Here is a 15,278-nt window from a genome sequence, read left to right as displayed (position 1 = left end):
AAATATCTGTCCTTTTCTTTGGAACCTTGAGATTGCCGAGGGTTAATTGCCAACCGAGCCGAAATATCTGAAGAATTTTTCAAAAGGAACAGGTCTCCTGTGGTAGCCTCTTTGCAGAGGTTAGAGAAGCTTGGATCCTCCTACCCTGTATCCAATACACTGTACGCGAATAGTGTTTCGGAATCTCGCGATTTTATTTTGCGAAAGTGTCTCTCTGATCCAGTCTATTCCCCCGAACGACATGGCGCTCTCCCCATGGCAAAATGGCGCGCAGGCATGGCCGATCTCTGCAGAATATTTCGATCACGCGACACTTCTCGTTAATTTCGTAACTGAAATATAATTAACCCGATATCCCGGGCATCGTGTTTCCATCAGGCAGCCATCGGCTGCGGTTCATTCGGGATTTATGGAGACAAGTCGATGACCCATCCACGTCGCCGAGGCCCGAATTTCATCCACTCCTCCTCCTCTGCGTGTCCTCGCGAACTTTCCCTCGAAAACACGGTTTTTCCCGGATCCGTCGCACCGCGAGGACTTCATGAGCATCCCCTCGCGTCCTCGCGGAATTCCTCGTCGTTGTAAATTCACAGAGTTTTATCGTTTTCTCGGAATTCCTTGCCCGGCGCCGTTTATCTTGCCGCGTCAGCGTAACCGTGCCGCTTCATACAAAATTCCTGCCGTGGGTCCTCCAGGACAGAATCCAGGTCGCGTTCTTTCCGCACGCGGAACCGAGCCACGCGGTTCAGACGAATTTCCTCGCATTCGACAATTAGACTCGACGAAACTTTGAAAATGTTTGCTTTGATTCTCTCTGAGAGACTGGCCCTCCGATGATGTGGCCGAAGATATAGCGTTCTTCAGGGTAATCCAGTCGTTCCATCCCTCGTTGTGCAACTCATGCTCTTTATTATACAATTTTAAGCACCATTCTGCTTTTTAAATTTAAATAAATTTATACGGATAACGTGCGAATATATACGCTATAAAATGGGATTGAAGGGATGTCGTGAGTATTAAAGATCGAAGGCTGTATTTCGAGTTAACCTCTTCCTGTACTTTAAAGAGCCTGACTCGTGATGAAGATTTTGGTCCGAAGATGAATATCACGAGCAGAAAGTCGGCCCAAACGTAAGCATCACGTGCCAGGCTATATTGTGACTGTTTTGGAGTATTAGTTTGGTGTTTGTTTACCACGCGTTGGCGCCTACCGTTTGGGCCCGGATTTCGTCGAGCTAAATGTCACAGGAAGGGGTTAATACGAGCTTTATTACGCGAGGGGGGCAGGTGTCTGTCGTCAAAAAGCTCTGTTCCGCATTCTATTCGCGACTGGACTGTTTTTTCCAGGGCCTGGCCCAAACCTCTCGAGTTAGTCCGTGTGGCCGCGAATCATCAAGCGTTGGTCGTAAAGACATGTGGGGGACCCTCCACGGGATTGGGATGAAGTCTTGTGAATCCTACAGTGAATACGATTCCTACGGGAATTTCACTTTTTCGAATTCAATATCGGACAAAAGACACTCAGACAGATTATTGGTGAGACTTTGGGCCTTAGAGACAAGGGGGTTTTTCATACAGTTCTTTGTGATTCCTACGGAAGCTGTCGGTTGGTATCCTGTTGGTCATTATGTTATGATAGGTAGCAGGTAGGAGGACACATAGAAGGGATGCGTTTTGTCCTGGGCCTGCTAGTGAACTAAGGCCCATCCTTAGACGGGGGATACTTAGATAGCATAGGAACTTGTATTTATGAAAAGTCGAGGATTCACCGAGAACTTACTAGAAACCTCGAACCTCCGTTTGCCATCTATCGGCGAGAGTGTGAACGTTGGTCGCTACAGATATAAACCAGGCCCTCGATGTCTCTAAGAGTGGAAACAATATCTAAGCTTTCTTTTTCCTCATCGACAGATGCATTCATACACGAATTTAGGGTTGCTTCTCACCCGTGTCAATTTTATATTTGTATCATATTTCTACAAATTGACGCTACATCGTCGATTATTTTTCTTAAAAGAATTTCGCGATATGGAAGAGGGAACCGAGGTTCGAAAAGCACTCCGAGATAACGCCACCGGAGGACGCAATTAAGAAGATTGTTGCTCCAGCGATCTCGATCACCCTCGAATCACCAATTGCGCGCAATAAAATGGCGCGTGAGGAACGAAGGAAGAAAAGGCATAGCAGAAGTATTATAGAAAAACTAATCCAACCCTCTCGAAAACGCAGTTCGACGTCCCTTAACCCGGTTTCCACTTGGATAACTCGAAACTCGAAGCCCTCTCGTTGCCGTTCGTGCTCGAAAATTGCAACGCACCGGAGATCGGCGCAATGACAGCGGCGCGGGGGTGGATGACGCGTTTATCGGTTTTCTGTCCGTCGTCCACCGTGAAGAAGCCTCTAACGAGCGACGTTTTCGCGCTCCGGATTCGCGACAGGCGGACAAATCCGTGACACGGACACCTCGATAACGCGTTCGCGATGATGCAGCCCCCTGGAAAACGGCCTTGGGACCGATCTCGCCGCGTGCCCCGTCGAATTTACGATGGCCAGGAATTCCCATAGCCCTTCTTCGATCCTCGAGAAGAGATTTGTTGCTGAAAATTCGCCGATGTTTCACGTGACTAGGTGGAAGGAACGTGGCCAGCAAGCCGGAAGAATCGGTGGCGAGAAAATATGAGCCGGAGCCGGATTCCGGATCGGCGGCGAGCGCCCCCTTGGCAGAGGATCAACTACCCACTCGGTGGCTCGAGTGTTTGTTTCAAAGCGAGTTTTGATCGGGGTGCAACGACGCTGGGTGAAATACACTGCCGACAGAGTCACTCTGGGAACTTGCTTGTTTTTTCGCAACCCGTGATTTAATTGCGGAATTACACGTAGACTAGCTTCTCGCCGCTTTACTGGCAGAATTTTTTCGCAACCCGTGATTTAATTGCGGAATTACACGTAGACTAGCTTCTCGCCGCTTTACTGGAGGAGTGAAACCGATTTTTATCTAAGCAGATGTAAAATGGTAGATCGTGAATTTTCTATGTTGGCAAATACTTTCACTCTATGATGTTTATGTTTGTTCGGCTATGATGTTGGCGGTGACTAGGATGAAATAATTCTATGAGTTCATTTTTCAAGAAACCACGAGATTTTCTATTTTTATTTTAGCAAGAAAGGTACCCCCAAGCTTGGAAAAATACAAGGAAAGCTTCGAATTGTTGTATCATTGCAATTAAATAATTTTTGAGTGTCAGAAATCGATTATTAGAAGTGAAATATTGAAACAAAATAATTCTGCGAGATCATTTTTTAAGAAAACACGAGCTTTCCTACTTTCGTTTTAGCCCGAGAGACATCGCCAAGCTTAGAAAAATATAAAGAAAGCTTCGAATTGTTATATCCCTGTAGTGAAATAATCTTTGGGTTCAAAAGATCGAATATTAAAATGAAGTATACGTGAAATATTGAAACGATATAATTCTATGCCTTCATTTCTCACGCAAATATGAAATTTCCTATTTTTATTTTAGCGTGAAAGGCATCACGAAGCTTAGAAAAATATAAGAAAAGCTTCATAGCGAAGGATTGAATCTCAGGTTTGAAGAGGTACAGGAACATTTATAGCATCGTCATTAATTTACGAAAAAAATCAGAAAATCACAGTAGATTGTTCCACACAGATTTCTCGTGTTATATATAATAATTGGTAATTCTACCCAATTTTCTCTCTTTATCAGACGAAATATCCGACTCTTACCGACCCGAACACCGATATCCGGAGACTCGATTACCCGGAGATATTCGAAACGATGATTATCTAAAACGACTGCGCGAATCGAACGCTCTAATCCGGCACGGGGAAGAGAAAGCTGCGGATGCAATAATAACTTGCAGCAGGGAAGATGCAATTAAGTTTCACCCAACGCCACTCCCGCAGTCTGCGAAAGCTTTTAACTTCCAATATCGCCGGAGTCAGCCTGTGTATTCACGGATGCACGCACACGCATATTTTCGCGCGGATACGCAGAGACAAGCTCGAATAGCGAAGACATAGTCGATGGAAACGATTTTCTAAACCGGTAACCGGTTGCTGGAGGAGCTAACCGGTTGATAAGCCTGAATCTTCTTAACCAGCCCACCCGCCATCTTGATCTTCCAACGCTCCTCTAACCCTCGTCCCATCCTGTCCCACCCCTCCAGATCTGCTCGTCATTCTTCCGCTCGAACTGACGCGCGTTCGACAACTTTTCCACCCTCTTCGATATCTGCTTACAGTTCGCTCGAGAAGACTTAAAACTCTAGATCGTATTAAAAGTTGCACCGGAATAAATTCTTCTCCCACGGTGCTTCTCTCTATTCGCCAAAGGAAATTAACACCTTTGCTCTCTGTCGCTGAAACATTCCGCACTTTCAGTTTCACCCTCTGTCGGAGAAAGTGCGAAATAATTATCCGGCGCGTTGTATGCTCTTCGGAACAGAGGAACGAGAGTCCAGCGAAGTTTTCTCGGTGAATATTTATTTTTAAAGTTTCGAATCGTATTCGCGAGTATCGAGATCTGTGATACGAAGGATGTTTGGGGATGAACGTTGGTGGAATTGGGCCGTTTTCGGCGTCAATTGGCCTCGCTTCTCTAAATTCTGTCAAAATCCCGAGATCATCGGGAGAAACGGGGATGAAGTTTGCCGTTAATGCGATGCGGGTCGTTGGGAGAATAGATCGGCCGAGTTGCCACGAAATCCTTATTGCACAGCTGCCGCAGTCGTGCTCCGAGGATCGAATAAACGGATTATAAATATTGAAGCTTCTCGCCGATTCCCTCGGAAGATACACCGGGGGTTGATTTACGAGTCGATGGGGATGCTCCGAGTTTCGATAGAGGGTTGATCAGTGGACTCTAGGATTCCGTAGACCGTGCCCCTTTGTCCCTGATCCGTTTCGAGCGATTTATCTCAAGCATTGCGCGATAATATATGACAGGTATGAGGAAACTGTCAAGTCGAAAGTGTAAATGACCTAACGGGAATAAAGAGTTGGAGAATGGGGGAAATCGAGGGTAAACGAGTGGATGTTTAACCATTACCAAACTGGAGAACCTTGGTATATCTGTTTAACTCGAATGCTCTCGAAAAAAGCAACGAACCCTAGTCCGGACATCATCCCTTCAGCTATCCATGTTGGCAGAAGCTAGAGGGACGAAGCAGAAAGGAGGCAGGGGTCTGCCACCAGGACATTAGGAGAAAGTTGTCGACAATGGATCAGGGAGAGGGTGCAGAGGGTACAGTTAGCTTAGCCCTCGTGACACGCGTGTCAACGTCCACTAGTGCAGGTGGAAGCCGAAAATGGCAGGGTGAAATTGCCACCCCCTCGCTGCTGCACTTTGCAGCGGCCATTGTTACAGGCTGGACACGTGAATTTTCGGTCACGCTTAGAGACACCCTTTCCTCGTCACCTCTCTCTACCCTCGTTCTATACCTTTCTCCATTTTAACCACCCTCTCCACCCGCCCCCTCCACGTCACCATACCGTTTCGTTCGGCGAGAAACTAAATCGCCAGCCGCTTTCAGCTCTCGTCGCAACGCGTTAATTATAACCGATCCGATCCCATAAAGCGGCCGAATTTATTTCCCAAAGCTGTCCAGCCCGGGAAAATTATTTCGTCAAATAAATCTCCGTGGCGCGGGCTATCGACGCGTGGAAACGCGAACCAATACAGAGATCTCGCGACACGATAGGCCGGGGTATTAATCGGAGGTATCTTCTGTGTCTTGTTAATCGAACGAGAATTCAAAATTCTTAGATGTATTCCTATATTTCCGAGAAAAAATTCAGTTATATGGGAACGTAGATATTTTATAATGTAATATTTTCGCGATGGAATAATTTTTATTCGACATTTCGAATATAGAGGCAGAAATGAGTATTAATTACCGAGAAATTGAGGTAAAATTATAATTATATGAATTATTTATTTATTTATTTATTTGATAGGTAAACACCCTTTATAAAGAAGTAATACAGTGAAATAAAAATAACTAAAAAGATGAAGTAAAAATAAAACTAAAAGGAGTATAATTACGTAGGAACTTAAACATTGGATTGGATTATTATAATACAGGAGGATATATTGTTCTAAATCATAAGTAAGCAGAAGTAGACTGCGAAGTACTGCAGTGCTCATAACTGAAGATTTGCAGCCCCTAGCAATCTGATTGCCTCAGCCTTAAATTTATCTGAGGATAAATTGAAAAAGTTTAAGTCAGCAAGTGAGTTAGCTAGATTAATTCTGTTAGATGGATCAGTAGAATCAAAATTTGAAGTATAACGGGTCGGTTTTAAAAGTGGGTAGTATCTTGAATCCCTGAGAGGCACGTTAAAATCCACCAGCACCAAAACCTGAAAATTAGCTGAACCTTTAATCCTGTGGATAGAAATGAATACCAATATGTTCCACGTTTTTCAGCAATACACAAATTAATATATTTTGATAATAATATTTAAATATTGACAACTATTCTAAATAAACTGGTCTAACAGTCAACTACTCTAAACACAAAAATTCACTCTATCTTGAAAATTCTTTTCTCTCTCCCTCATTCTTATTAACTCATGCTTATGACTATTCTCGCGTAACTGTTTTATTGTGGCACATTCTTCTAAACATTTTTGTAAGAATATTCATACTATACTCCACTGGCACATATATTTATATCATCCTAAATGACTTTCACTTATTCTACCTCATTCCCACTCACACATATATAAAATCAACACTCACAAATCGTATATCAAGATTAATCGTATATCAAAGCGAAACCGATTATTTTGCTGTTGCTAGATAGTTCTAGCACCGCTAATAAGCCACGGTGCTATGGGACGAAGTGAAAAATTTACATCCAATAGCCAGCATTGGAAAATTCAAATTAGCCCGGGTTAACGAAGCCCGAAGCATCGAGCGGTTGGTCTGGTGCTTTTAAAACATAGCAGTGCTAGACTTGGATGTCGCAGAATGTTAAGAGCGAGCATTAAGGGAGCGTGACAGAATTCGAACAACTGGAAACATTCTCGCTGTCTGGAGAACAGGAGCCTGACTAACGACTAAAGTCGAGTAAATAACCCCGGCATCCTTTTCCTCGCTACATCGCGGTCCATTTAAGCCTCGGGCAAAGTCCTCGGGGATCCACGAGAGATTCGATCGCCAACTTTTCTCGGGACTCGAACTCTGCTAAACACGTCTTCTCCGCTTCCCTCTTCTTCCTTGCACGAGTACACATCCTTCCTCTTCCATATCATTTTTCCGATACCTCAAGCGTCTTTAGAGAGAAATTTATATAATTCTTGCTAGGAATGAAAATTTGTGGGATTATATTGTAGTATCAAAAGTTTTCCACCGTGTACACGTAGTTTTACGAAAGAGTAAAGCCTAGGTCAATTGGAAAGAGCCCTGGGCCACGTGTCCGGCTATATGACCAATATGCCCGACTTTATGGCCAAATGTGTCCGATTATATGGCCAAGCATACCCGACTATATGACCAAACGTGTCCAACTATACGGACAATGTGTCCGTCTACATGCCCAGCGTGTCCGGTTATATGGCCAAATCGTCTGTCTGTGGCCTATTGTGTCCGGATATATGACCAACTTGTCACACTATATGGCCTGGTGTGCCCTGCGATATGGCACGGCGTGCCCGTCTATATGGCTAAATATGTTCGGATATGTGGCCAAGTAGTCCACATAGTCCATATAGCCATGTGGTCAATGTGCTCGGATATATGGCCAATGTGTCCATATATGTGACCATATGTGGTCGTGTTAAGGGAGACCAGAAAACGCGTGCACGACGAGAAAGATATATAAAGAAGGTTAAGAGTGGTCGGGGGATAATTTTTGTAGACAGTTTGGAGTGGACTAGTTGTTGCGAATTGAGTTGTCAAGTTGAACGCTGTATTAACCACTTGCGCTGGAAAGTCGTGTCACACACGTCGTAATGCTTTTGTCATAGAATCACCAACGACGTGGTATACTCGTCGTTAGACAATTGTTACAGAAACACTGGACCGTTCTGGCACACGCATCTGCGAATTTCTTGCCACCGCAAGAGATTAAGCTGGAAATCGATCTAGATTCTTGTAAAGAGATAATTCGTACGTTTGATCGTCACTCGTGCACAGTTATAATTTATTAATAAATTACCATCACTGTCAATCCCTAGAATATTAACGTGGATGACGATTTTCTAATTGTCAAGGAGCAATCCTCTTAGGGTTTCACGCGAGGGCCACAGGCTTGCAGGGTTAAACAACCCTAACCTAATATAGTTATTCATTTGACACTTCATCTGTCTCTTCGAAATTGAGGAATCTCTATCGTCATTGTATTTAGAGCCATCGTCAGTGTTTCGTCTCAATTCTTCTGTAAAAGGAAGGTCCTTTTATAAACGCAAACTAGACGACAGGAGTTGTGAGGGTTTATTAAATATAATACAAGAGTGACCGCGTTTGGTTTGTTTTTATCCGAGTCCTCGTGTCTACGTATTTTAATAAATTGGCATGTAAAGTCGTGCATGGACAGAAACCGAGCGTGTCGCGATTGTAGGCTTGACAGCCTACAGCATTGACACTTTTTAGCGAAACAGAAGAAGCGCAAAATCGCTGCTTGGCACTCACGCGGTTAAATTCGGGTTTTTGGATGAAGACGAAGGTTCAAATGAATTTGGGATAATTGTCGGTTCGTCTATTGAGGATTTTCAATATTTTACTAAGAATTAGCTCGAGTGGTATTCGAGGGCCAGTTTGCCTACGAGTCGTGGGACGCTGGTAATAAAGGAATAACCTCAGTCCGGGCCTTGGATCTTTACGAATGAGTAGAGGGAATCAACAGTCAGGTTTTCCAAGATCAGAGAATTTTCATGAAATATTCGGTTCCTGGTCGATCCTGTTACATCGTCCCGGTTGTATTCAATTTCCGGCCATCTCCGACGCCTTCGATCCGGTTTTGTTTTTCAATCAACACCCGCTGCTGTAACTACCTGGTCATTTCGCATTTCAACGACGAGCCGAGCTTTCGCGGTGGCACCGGCATAGCCGCGGGAATGAAATTTATCGAGATCCATCGAGATACGTATCCGGCCAATCGGCGGAGGTTTCGATACGCGACCAGTGGGAGGGAGAAGGGGTGGAACCCGGTGGCTCGCGATGCCTCGTATGCAAATAAATCGTTATTCCGCGGTATTTGTTAAATCAACCAAATTATTCCGTTAAATCGCAGCACCGCCGCGGCCCGACGCGTTTAATCGATCACTATGGCCCCGGTGAGTTATATGTTTTCGATCGCGACGAGGACGCAGGCACCACCTCCGTCCCTTGTCTTCCTCACCCTTCTTCACCGCCATTGCGATTCTTCTCCACTGGATCGTGCCTAGAGTAACGATATTTTTCCATCGGTTCTTTCCCATCGATAATATCGAAATTTCGATTAAACTCGTTGCATTAATATCTCTGAATATTCGATACAATTGTAACGAACATTTCCAACGAATTATTAATAATTGCCGGTACCTAGTACCCAGAAATGGAAGCATTTGTTCCAAATCGAGATCCGTACGACACTCGAAAGTCTCGTCCCTGGAAAAATATCGCGAATTCCTATTTCGATAGCCAAAACGCTGGTCCTCCTAGGCTCGACTGTTTTAATACCTGCGAAGCAGTGATATCGTTTCGCCTAATCTCATTTCAATTATCTCTGATGCAGATAATTCGCTGGCATCCGATGTTTCCCAGCGCCTGGGTACCTGTTTTGCATTTATAGTGGCCATTACGTAACAAATAAGCGCAATTTGGCGATTTCTAGGGTGAAATTATTTTTAATTCGAAAATCTTCGCTACCCCCGGACCCGTTTCATCGTCACTGTAGGCGATATTTCCGCTAAATTGGATTCCAGGTATCAAATTCCACCCCGGATCTCCATCGGGTAGCGTTCTTCCAGATTCGTGTCGGGGAGACTGCTCGGGAGACGAACGACGTCCATTAAAGTCCTGGACAGGGTTATTCGAGGGCATATAAGAGGTGTAACAGAGGAAACGACATTCATTAGTTTATCGTCAGCCTTCCATTGGTTATCCGATGTCAGAGGCGTGCGTCTTCCACGCTCGGCAGGACCGTACCCGTCTCTATGGCACCCCGGGCGAATACTTGCCTAGGCCCGAAATAAAATCCTCCGCTTGCTGCCTTCGTCCGTTGCCAAAATTAATCTTCCCCGTCGAGATCGCCGATCCAATTAATTCCGCGCTATCAAAGTGCGCCATCGTGAGCCGCACGCATCGATCAATATCACACGACGAGCGGGGCGAAATTGATCATCGGTGTGCCGGTATTAATACAAAACGAGATAACCACTATCGCGTAATCTCGTTTCTCACCCTGTTCTACGTGTCTAGAAATGCCCCGCAGCTTATAAATCTCGCAATCGAAATAAATGCGAATTTCGGGCTGGCTGCACTGTGTCCCGGCCTATCGGTTGCCTCGAACGATCCTCGGTTACGTTAAAAAATCCGTTGATCGTCGAACGGTCCATCAATTTCCAAGTACCACGGCCCTCCAATCATTCGACAGTCCCTTCATCGTCCGACCGTGGATACGCCACAGTAGGGAGCAGACATTCTCGTCAAATCCTTCACCCTCTCCTCGAGTTTTTCAAAAAATCCTACATCGTGTTGGTGCAAGAGCGAGGTATATTTCATCGAGCTCTCCTTAATATCGGATCTCTCTGGAGATTCATCGGAGAGTCGAGGGTGCGCGGGTACGACCCGCTCCTCTAGCGTCCTTAAGCGCTTCCCGTAGTTTAACGAGTCTGACTCGTGATGAAGGTTTTGGGTCGAAGATGAATATCACGAGCCAGACACGTGAACAGAAAGTCGGCCTAAAGTACTAATCCTTTCACTGTGGAGCACTCAAAAATGAATTGCTCTCTCGGCACCCAGTGTCACAGTGCTAGATTAGGTGAAAAAATCCGTTCACGCCATAGTTAGCCGCCATGTGGGCCCTTCTAGGGACTAGGGATCGGTATGACGTTTAACGTGTTAATAGGCATTATTGCTAACTATTTGCCAACTGTATTGTTCATTTTAAGACAGCAACTATGGCTGAGTGTCTAAAGGCGCTGTTCGCAGCGAAAGGGTTAAAGTATTCTTTATTAATGAAACATAACTTTGAAACTGTCATCTATTACAAAATATAATATATTTATAATATTTATGAAAGGAAAAAGGATTAGAATTTACTTCCACAACAGCAGGATCGCGTAAAACTGACTATACCACACATATTTACATTTTGGTTCGTATTACGACTGTTTTCGAGCATCAGTCTAGTCTGACCTAGCCTACCGTCTGGGCCCAGGTTCCGTCGAGTTAAATGGCACGGGAAGGGGTTAAGAGTCAAGGCAACGAAAGACGAGCCTACTCGCGCGTGCTCGCGCGATCGATCTCGTCAGCTCAGGGATAACGCGACGAAATACTCGGAGTTGCCGAGCCGTGGCTCGATCATTCGTGTTCGCTGTTGTTTACACGCGGCCTGTACACGCGAAATAATTCGTCCGCTCGCTCGAATTAATTGCGAATTATAAGCGGAACATCAAATTGCACTAATTAATTAATCCGTCACAATGGGCCCGAATATGTGTTTGTCCGCGGCGGCCACCCACGGCCGAGCTGATACCCGGCAACATTAATAATTCACTCGAAATAATCGCGCCCCGTTATTATTGCACCCGTGCCGCACCTAACCCGAACCTGGCGTGAGAACCAATAGCGTAGTTTTTACCTCGCGCCACGGTGAAAATTGTTTTTGTCCAGCTTAGCCTCGCTTTTCTTGGCAGTGTCCATTGGAAAAATCTGCCAATGACACTTTAATTCGCCGCGAGCGATTCGTTTAACCCTTTCACTGTCACACCAAATTTACATGCTTACACGGGATGCCACGAGAGTATTGTTATTATTCGAAGCATATGAGTGCACCAGTCTTCAATGACAACTGTGCTGTCACAGGAAAAATCGTGGCTGGTCATATATGACCAATTTGACAGTCAAAGTGCTAAATGGTGTCACCACATTGCGTACTGTTCATAGGTGTAGGGACACAGGTTTTCTCGTTTTTCACGTGCCATCTGTCATGAACCTTAGATGTCAACCCACTGTCATCTCAGAACGTTTAGTTCCTGATGCATATCTTAGGAATTTTTACGCGGTTCGCAATCTGTCAAGACGATTAAAGTCCTCCTTAGAGTCTGGAGATTGTTCCATTCCTCGTGAGAGTTTGGTAAGCTACCAGTCACAGCGACAGACTCGTAGTTTATTACACTCGCGAGCAATAAAACCCCTATTGTACGCAAGATTGTGCCAACCGGTGTACCCGACTCGCTGCCTAAACCCTCGTATCCCTCTAATCACGCGTGCCTAGACTTTCCCCTGGCGCATAACCGTTTCCTTTCAAATAATTCGCGCAGCGAGAAACACCTCGTGTCAACGAGCGCACCTGAACGGCGAACGGGGTGAAAAGGTAAATGGAACGGAACGGAAGGGGTGGGCGAGGGAGCGGAGGGGCCGGGGGTGGACGAGATGGAAGCCGAGGCGATGGTGTTCCTTGTGGAACTTTAATCATCCAGTAAGGTCACGTAGCTACGGCTCGAGGACGTATATAGCGACGGGGCTAAGGCGTGAGAGAGCTACGGCGATATACTTACGAGATCCCCGTTCAGCTTCCACGTAATGGCGGAGGCGGGCCTGGAGTTGCCGGTGGTGCAGTTCGCCCGGAGCAGCTCGCCCACCGCGATCCTCTCCTTCTCGATGCCGATCGTCGGGTCCGTTTTCGGCGCATCTGAGGCATAATAATTACGTCATTTAGCGCACGCGACTGCTAACTCGACGCCTGGCCGGCTGCCAGCCAAGCGTCGACGCATCCCGTCTAGGCCGGAATTCTCAAGGCGTCGGATACAGTTAGGCCTCGTTTGCTCCTAGGAGAACACCCTTTTCTACTCTCTGTCAATCGTTCATCGTTCCGCCACGATTATCCGAGGTGGTCTAGGGATCTTTTATATACAACGGTGAGCAAAAGCCCATTGACACCACTTGGCGAGGAACCTCGGTGATATATCTTAACAAAATAGCTGTTGGAAATTTATTCCGCTTGTCAACCGCTGGTATTTACGAGCTCCAGTTGTCCGAGGCTAATTGTGAGCTACGACCCGAACTAGTTACGTCCTAGTAGTCGCCAGTTGCAATTCTGGGGTTGATTTAGAAGTATAGGCGAAAGTCCAGCACCCACGGGACCTTCAATTCCACAGTTAACCTAACTGGTCTCTAAGGTGCAGTTCGCGAAAGATATTTTTCGCCTGTGAAGTAATTTTTATCCCATTCTTCGAGCTTTCGTTCCCTAACTCGATACCTCTAATCTCGAAATTATTGACTCTAAACTAGGATAGCGTTAGTTATTAGCTGAAACTACCATCGCACGTCTCGCAATTTCGACTTTCGGCTGCGAGGCCAAGAGGATGCACTTGGCCAGACACCGGACCTAGTCCGTGGGTAATTAAAGCTCCGACTTTAGGATTTCCGTTGCAGGGAAAGGAACCAGCAGGGACGTTCCTCTTCCCGTGGTAGCTGAGGGCCGAGTCGCGTTTTTCCCGGAAGCCTTCCACGATCCGGCGGATCCGTCATGAAAATGGGTCGCACGTAGAGGCGCACGTGCGCCGCATTACGGGCTGGCGTCCGCGCGATTCAGCAACGAGAAGGATTTGTCTACTCGCTGGAACTTTTTAATTCTCGATCGGCTCCAGGCCGACCACCACTCACCTACCACCTCCATCCGGGCCTTCCTGATATCCGTGTGATACGACGGCCTTCCGCCCGACACCTCGCACTTGTACTCCCCCGTCAGCTTCCTAGACACGTTGGTCAACGTCACGTCGTGCGTGTTCGACTTGGAGACCTGCGGATCAGAGAAAGATCGTGTCTTATCAGCCATTAGGTTCGCAAAGTATGGTTTGCAACAGTTTGCAAAAGTATATTGTAAATGGAATAGAAAACACCGAATTTGAAATAAAGTAGCAATTAGGATCTGGCTGCCAGAAGACCGTAGCGGGGTCGTCTGGGTTTGGGATTTGTCCCAGGATGGGACAATGTGTAATATAAATCCTGAACACTTTCTTTCAGGGATTCCAAGGTTACGTTTTGTTCAGGAGTTATTATGCAAGGAAATAGTAGCCACTGGAAAAATTGTATAGATGTTTATTAAACGGGTTAGAACCGTGTATCTCGTCACTAGGTCGGTCTTAGTTGGCGACGGACTTAGTGGCACTTAGTAGTAGCACTTAGTGATGGACGGTTCATTGAGGAAGGTTATGTTTAGCTTCGAAGTGTTAAGTGGACTGTATTTTAGTAAAACTCTCTTCGTGACTGTTCTGTGTGTGGTTTTGTAAGCTTCCTCTGTGGTCTGATTGATTGCGACTAATATTGGGGGTGTATCCTAGCTCCAGCGTCTTCCGGTGGTGGTGGTTGTTTAACCGTTTGAGTGCCAAGCGGCGCGATCGCGCTTCTTCTATTTTGTGTCCAAAAGTGCCAGCGCTCTGAGCTGCGAAGCTGACAATCAGCGCGCTCGGTTGGTGAACGCGGAATATGAGAAGCGCTATCGCGCCGCTTGGCAAATATCGATTGGGAAACAATAATGACCCGTGGCACTCAAACGGTTAAACAATCTGGGTCCCCATGCCTGTCGTCTTAAGGGTGATATATTGTTGCTTCTTACGGTTTACCCAAGTGGTGCCTTAGGTGATAACGAGTGTATAGAAATCAAGGGACGCTGACAATAAGGACATAAAACAGTCCTCCATTTGACCTGGGACATTGCGGTCCTAGGGCCTCAACACTGGTACTTGTAAAATTTCAGGGTCTTCACATTTAGATAAATAGTCTGTCCTAAATAAAGGGATGAACGGAATACCGGAACGATATTTCAAGCATTAACAAACTGTTTAGGACCTGTCTGTTTAGGACCACGCAGGTGAAAGACGTCTCCAGGAAACGGGAGACAAAAGACAAAATGCAGGGGAAGGGATCGCCCCCACATGAGGATTCCTCCAGGCTTCTCCATTCAAGACTGTTCCTGTGTCATAGAGGGTCCTGTTTTCGTGCCCTTTGAAAGCTCGATGAAGTGCTTTCCTCAATTGATAATTGACTAATATGAATCAGCCGATTAGTCATTTGCTCTCGTAAAAATTACGTCATTTTGTC

At 45.8% G+C, this 15,278-nt stretch overlaps 1 protein-coding gene across 1 annotated transcript in view; it reads right to left on the bottom strand.

Moving 5' to 3' along the window:
• Window positions 1–15,278, bottom strand: part of LOC108546709 (uncharacterized) — a 224,262-nt gene that overhangs the window by 32,555 nt on the left and 176,429 nt on the right. The window contains exons 3-4 of the mRNA XM_017898932.1: window positions 13,842–13,977; window positions 12,734–12,867 (exon numbers count right to left, since the gene is read on the bottom strand). Of these exons, the coding sequence (XP_017754421.1) occupies window positions 12,734–12,867; window positions 13,842–13,977 (270 nt within the window). The remainder of the gene's footprint in view (window positions 1–12,733; window positions 12,868–13,841; window positions 13,978–15,278) is intronic.

The sequence above is a fragment of the Eufriesea mexicana genome, unplaced genomic scaffold, assembly GCF_001483705.2.
Source record: "Eufriesea mexicana isolate 0111107269 unplaced genomic scaffold, ASM148370v2 scaffold759, whole genome shotgun sequence".
Lineage (NCBI taxonomy): Eukaryota > Metazoa > Arthropoda > Insecta > Hymenoptera > Apidae > Eufriesea > Eufriesea mexicana.
The sequence above is the reverse complement of the archived record's forward strand: the minus strand, read 5'-3'. Positions and strand labels throughout refer to the sequence as shown.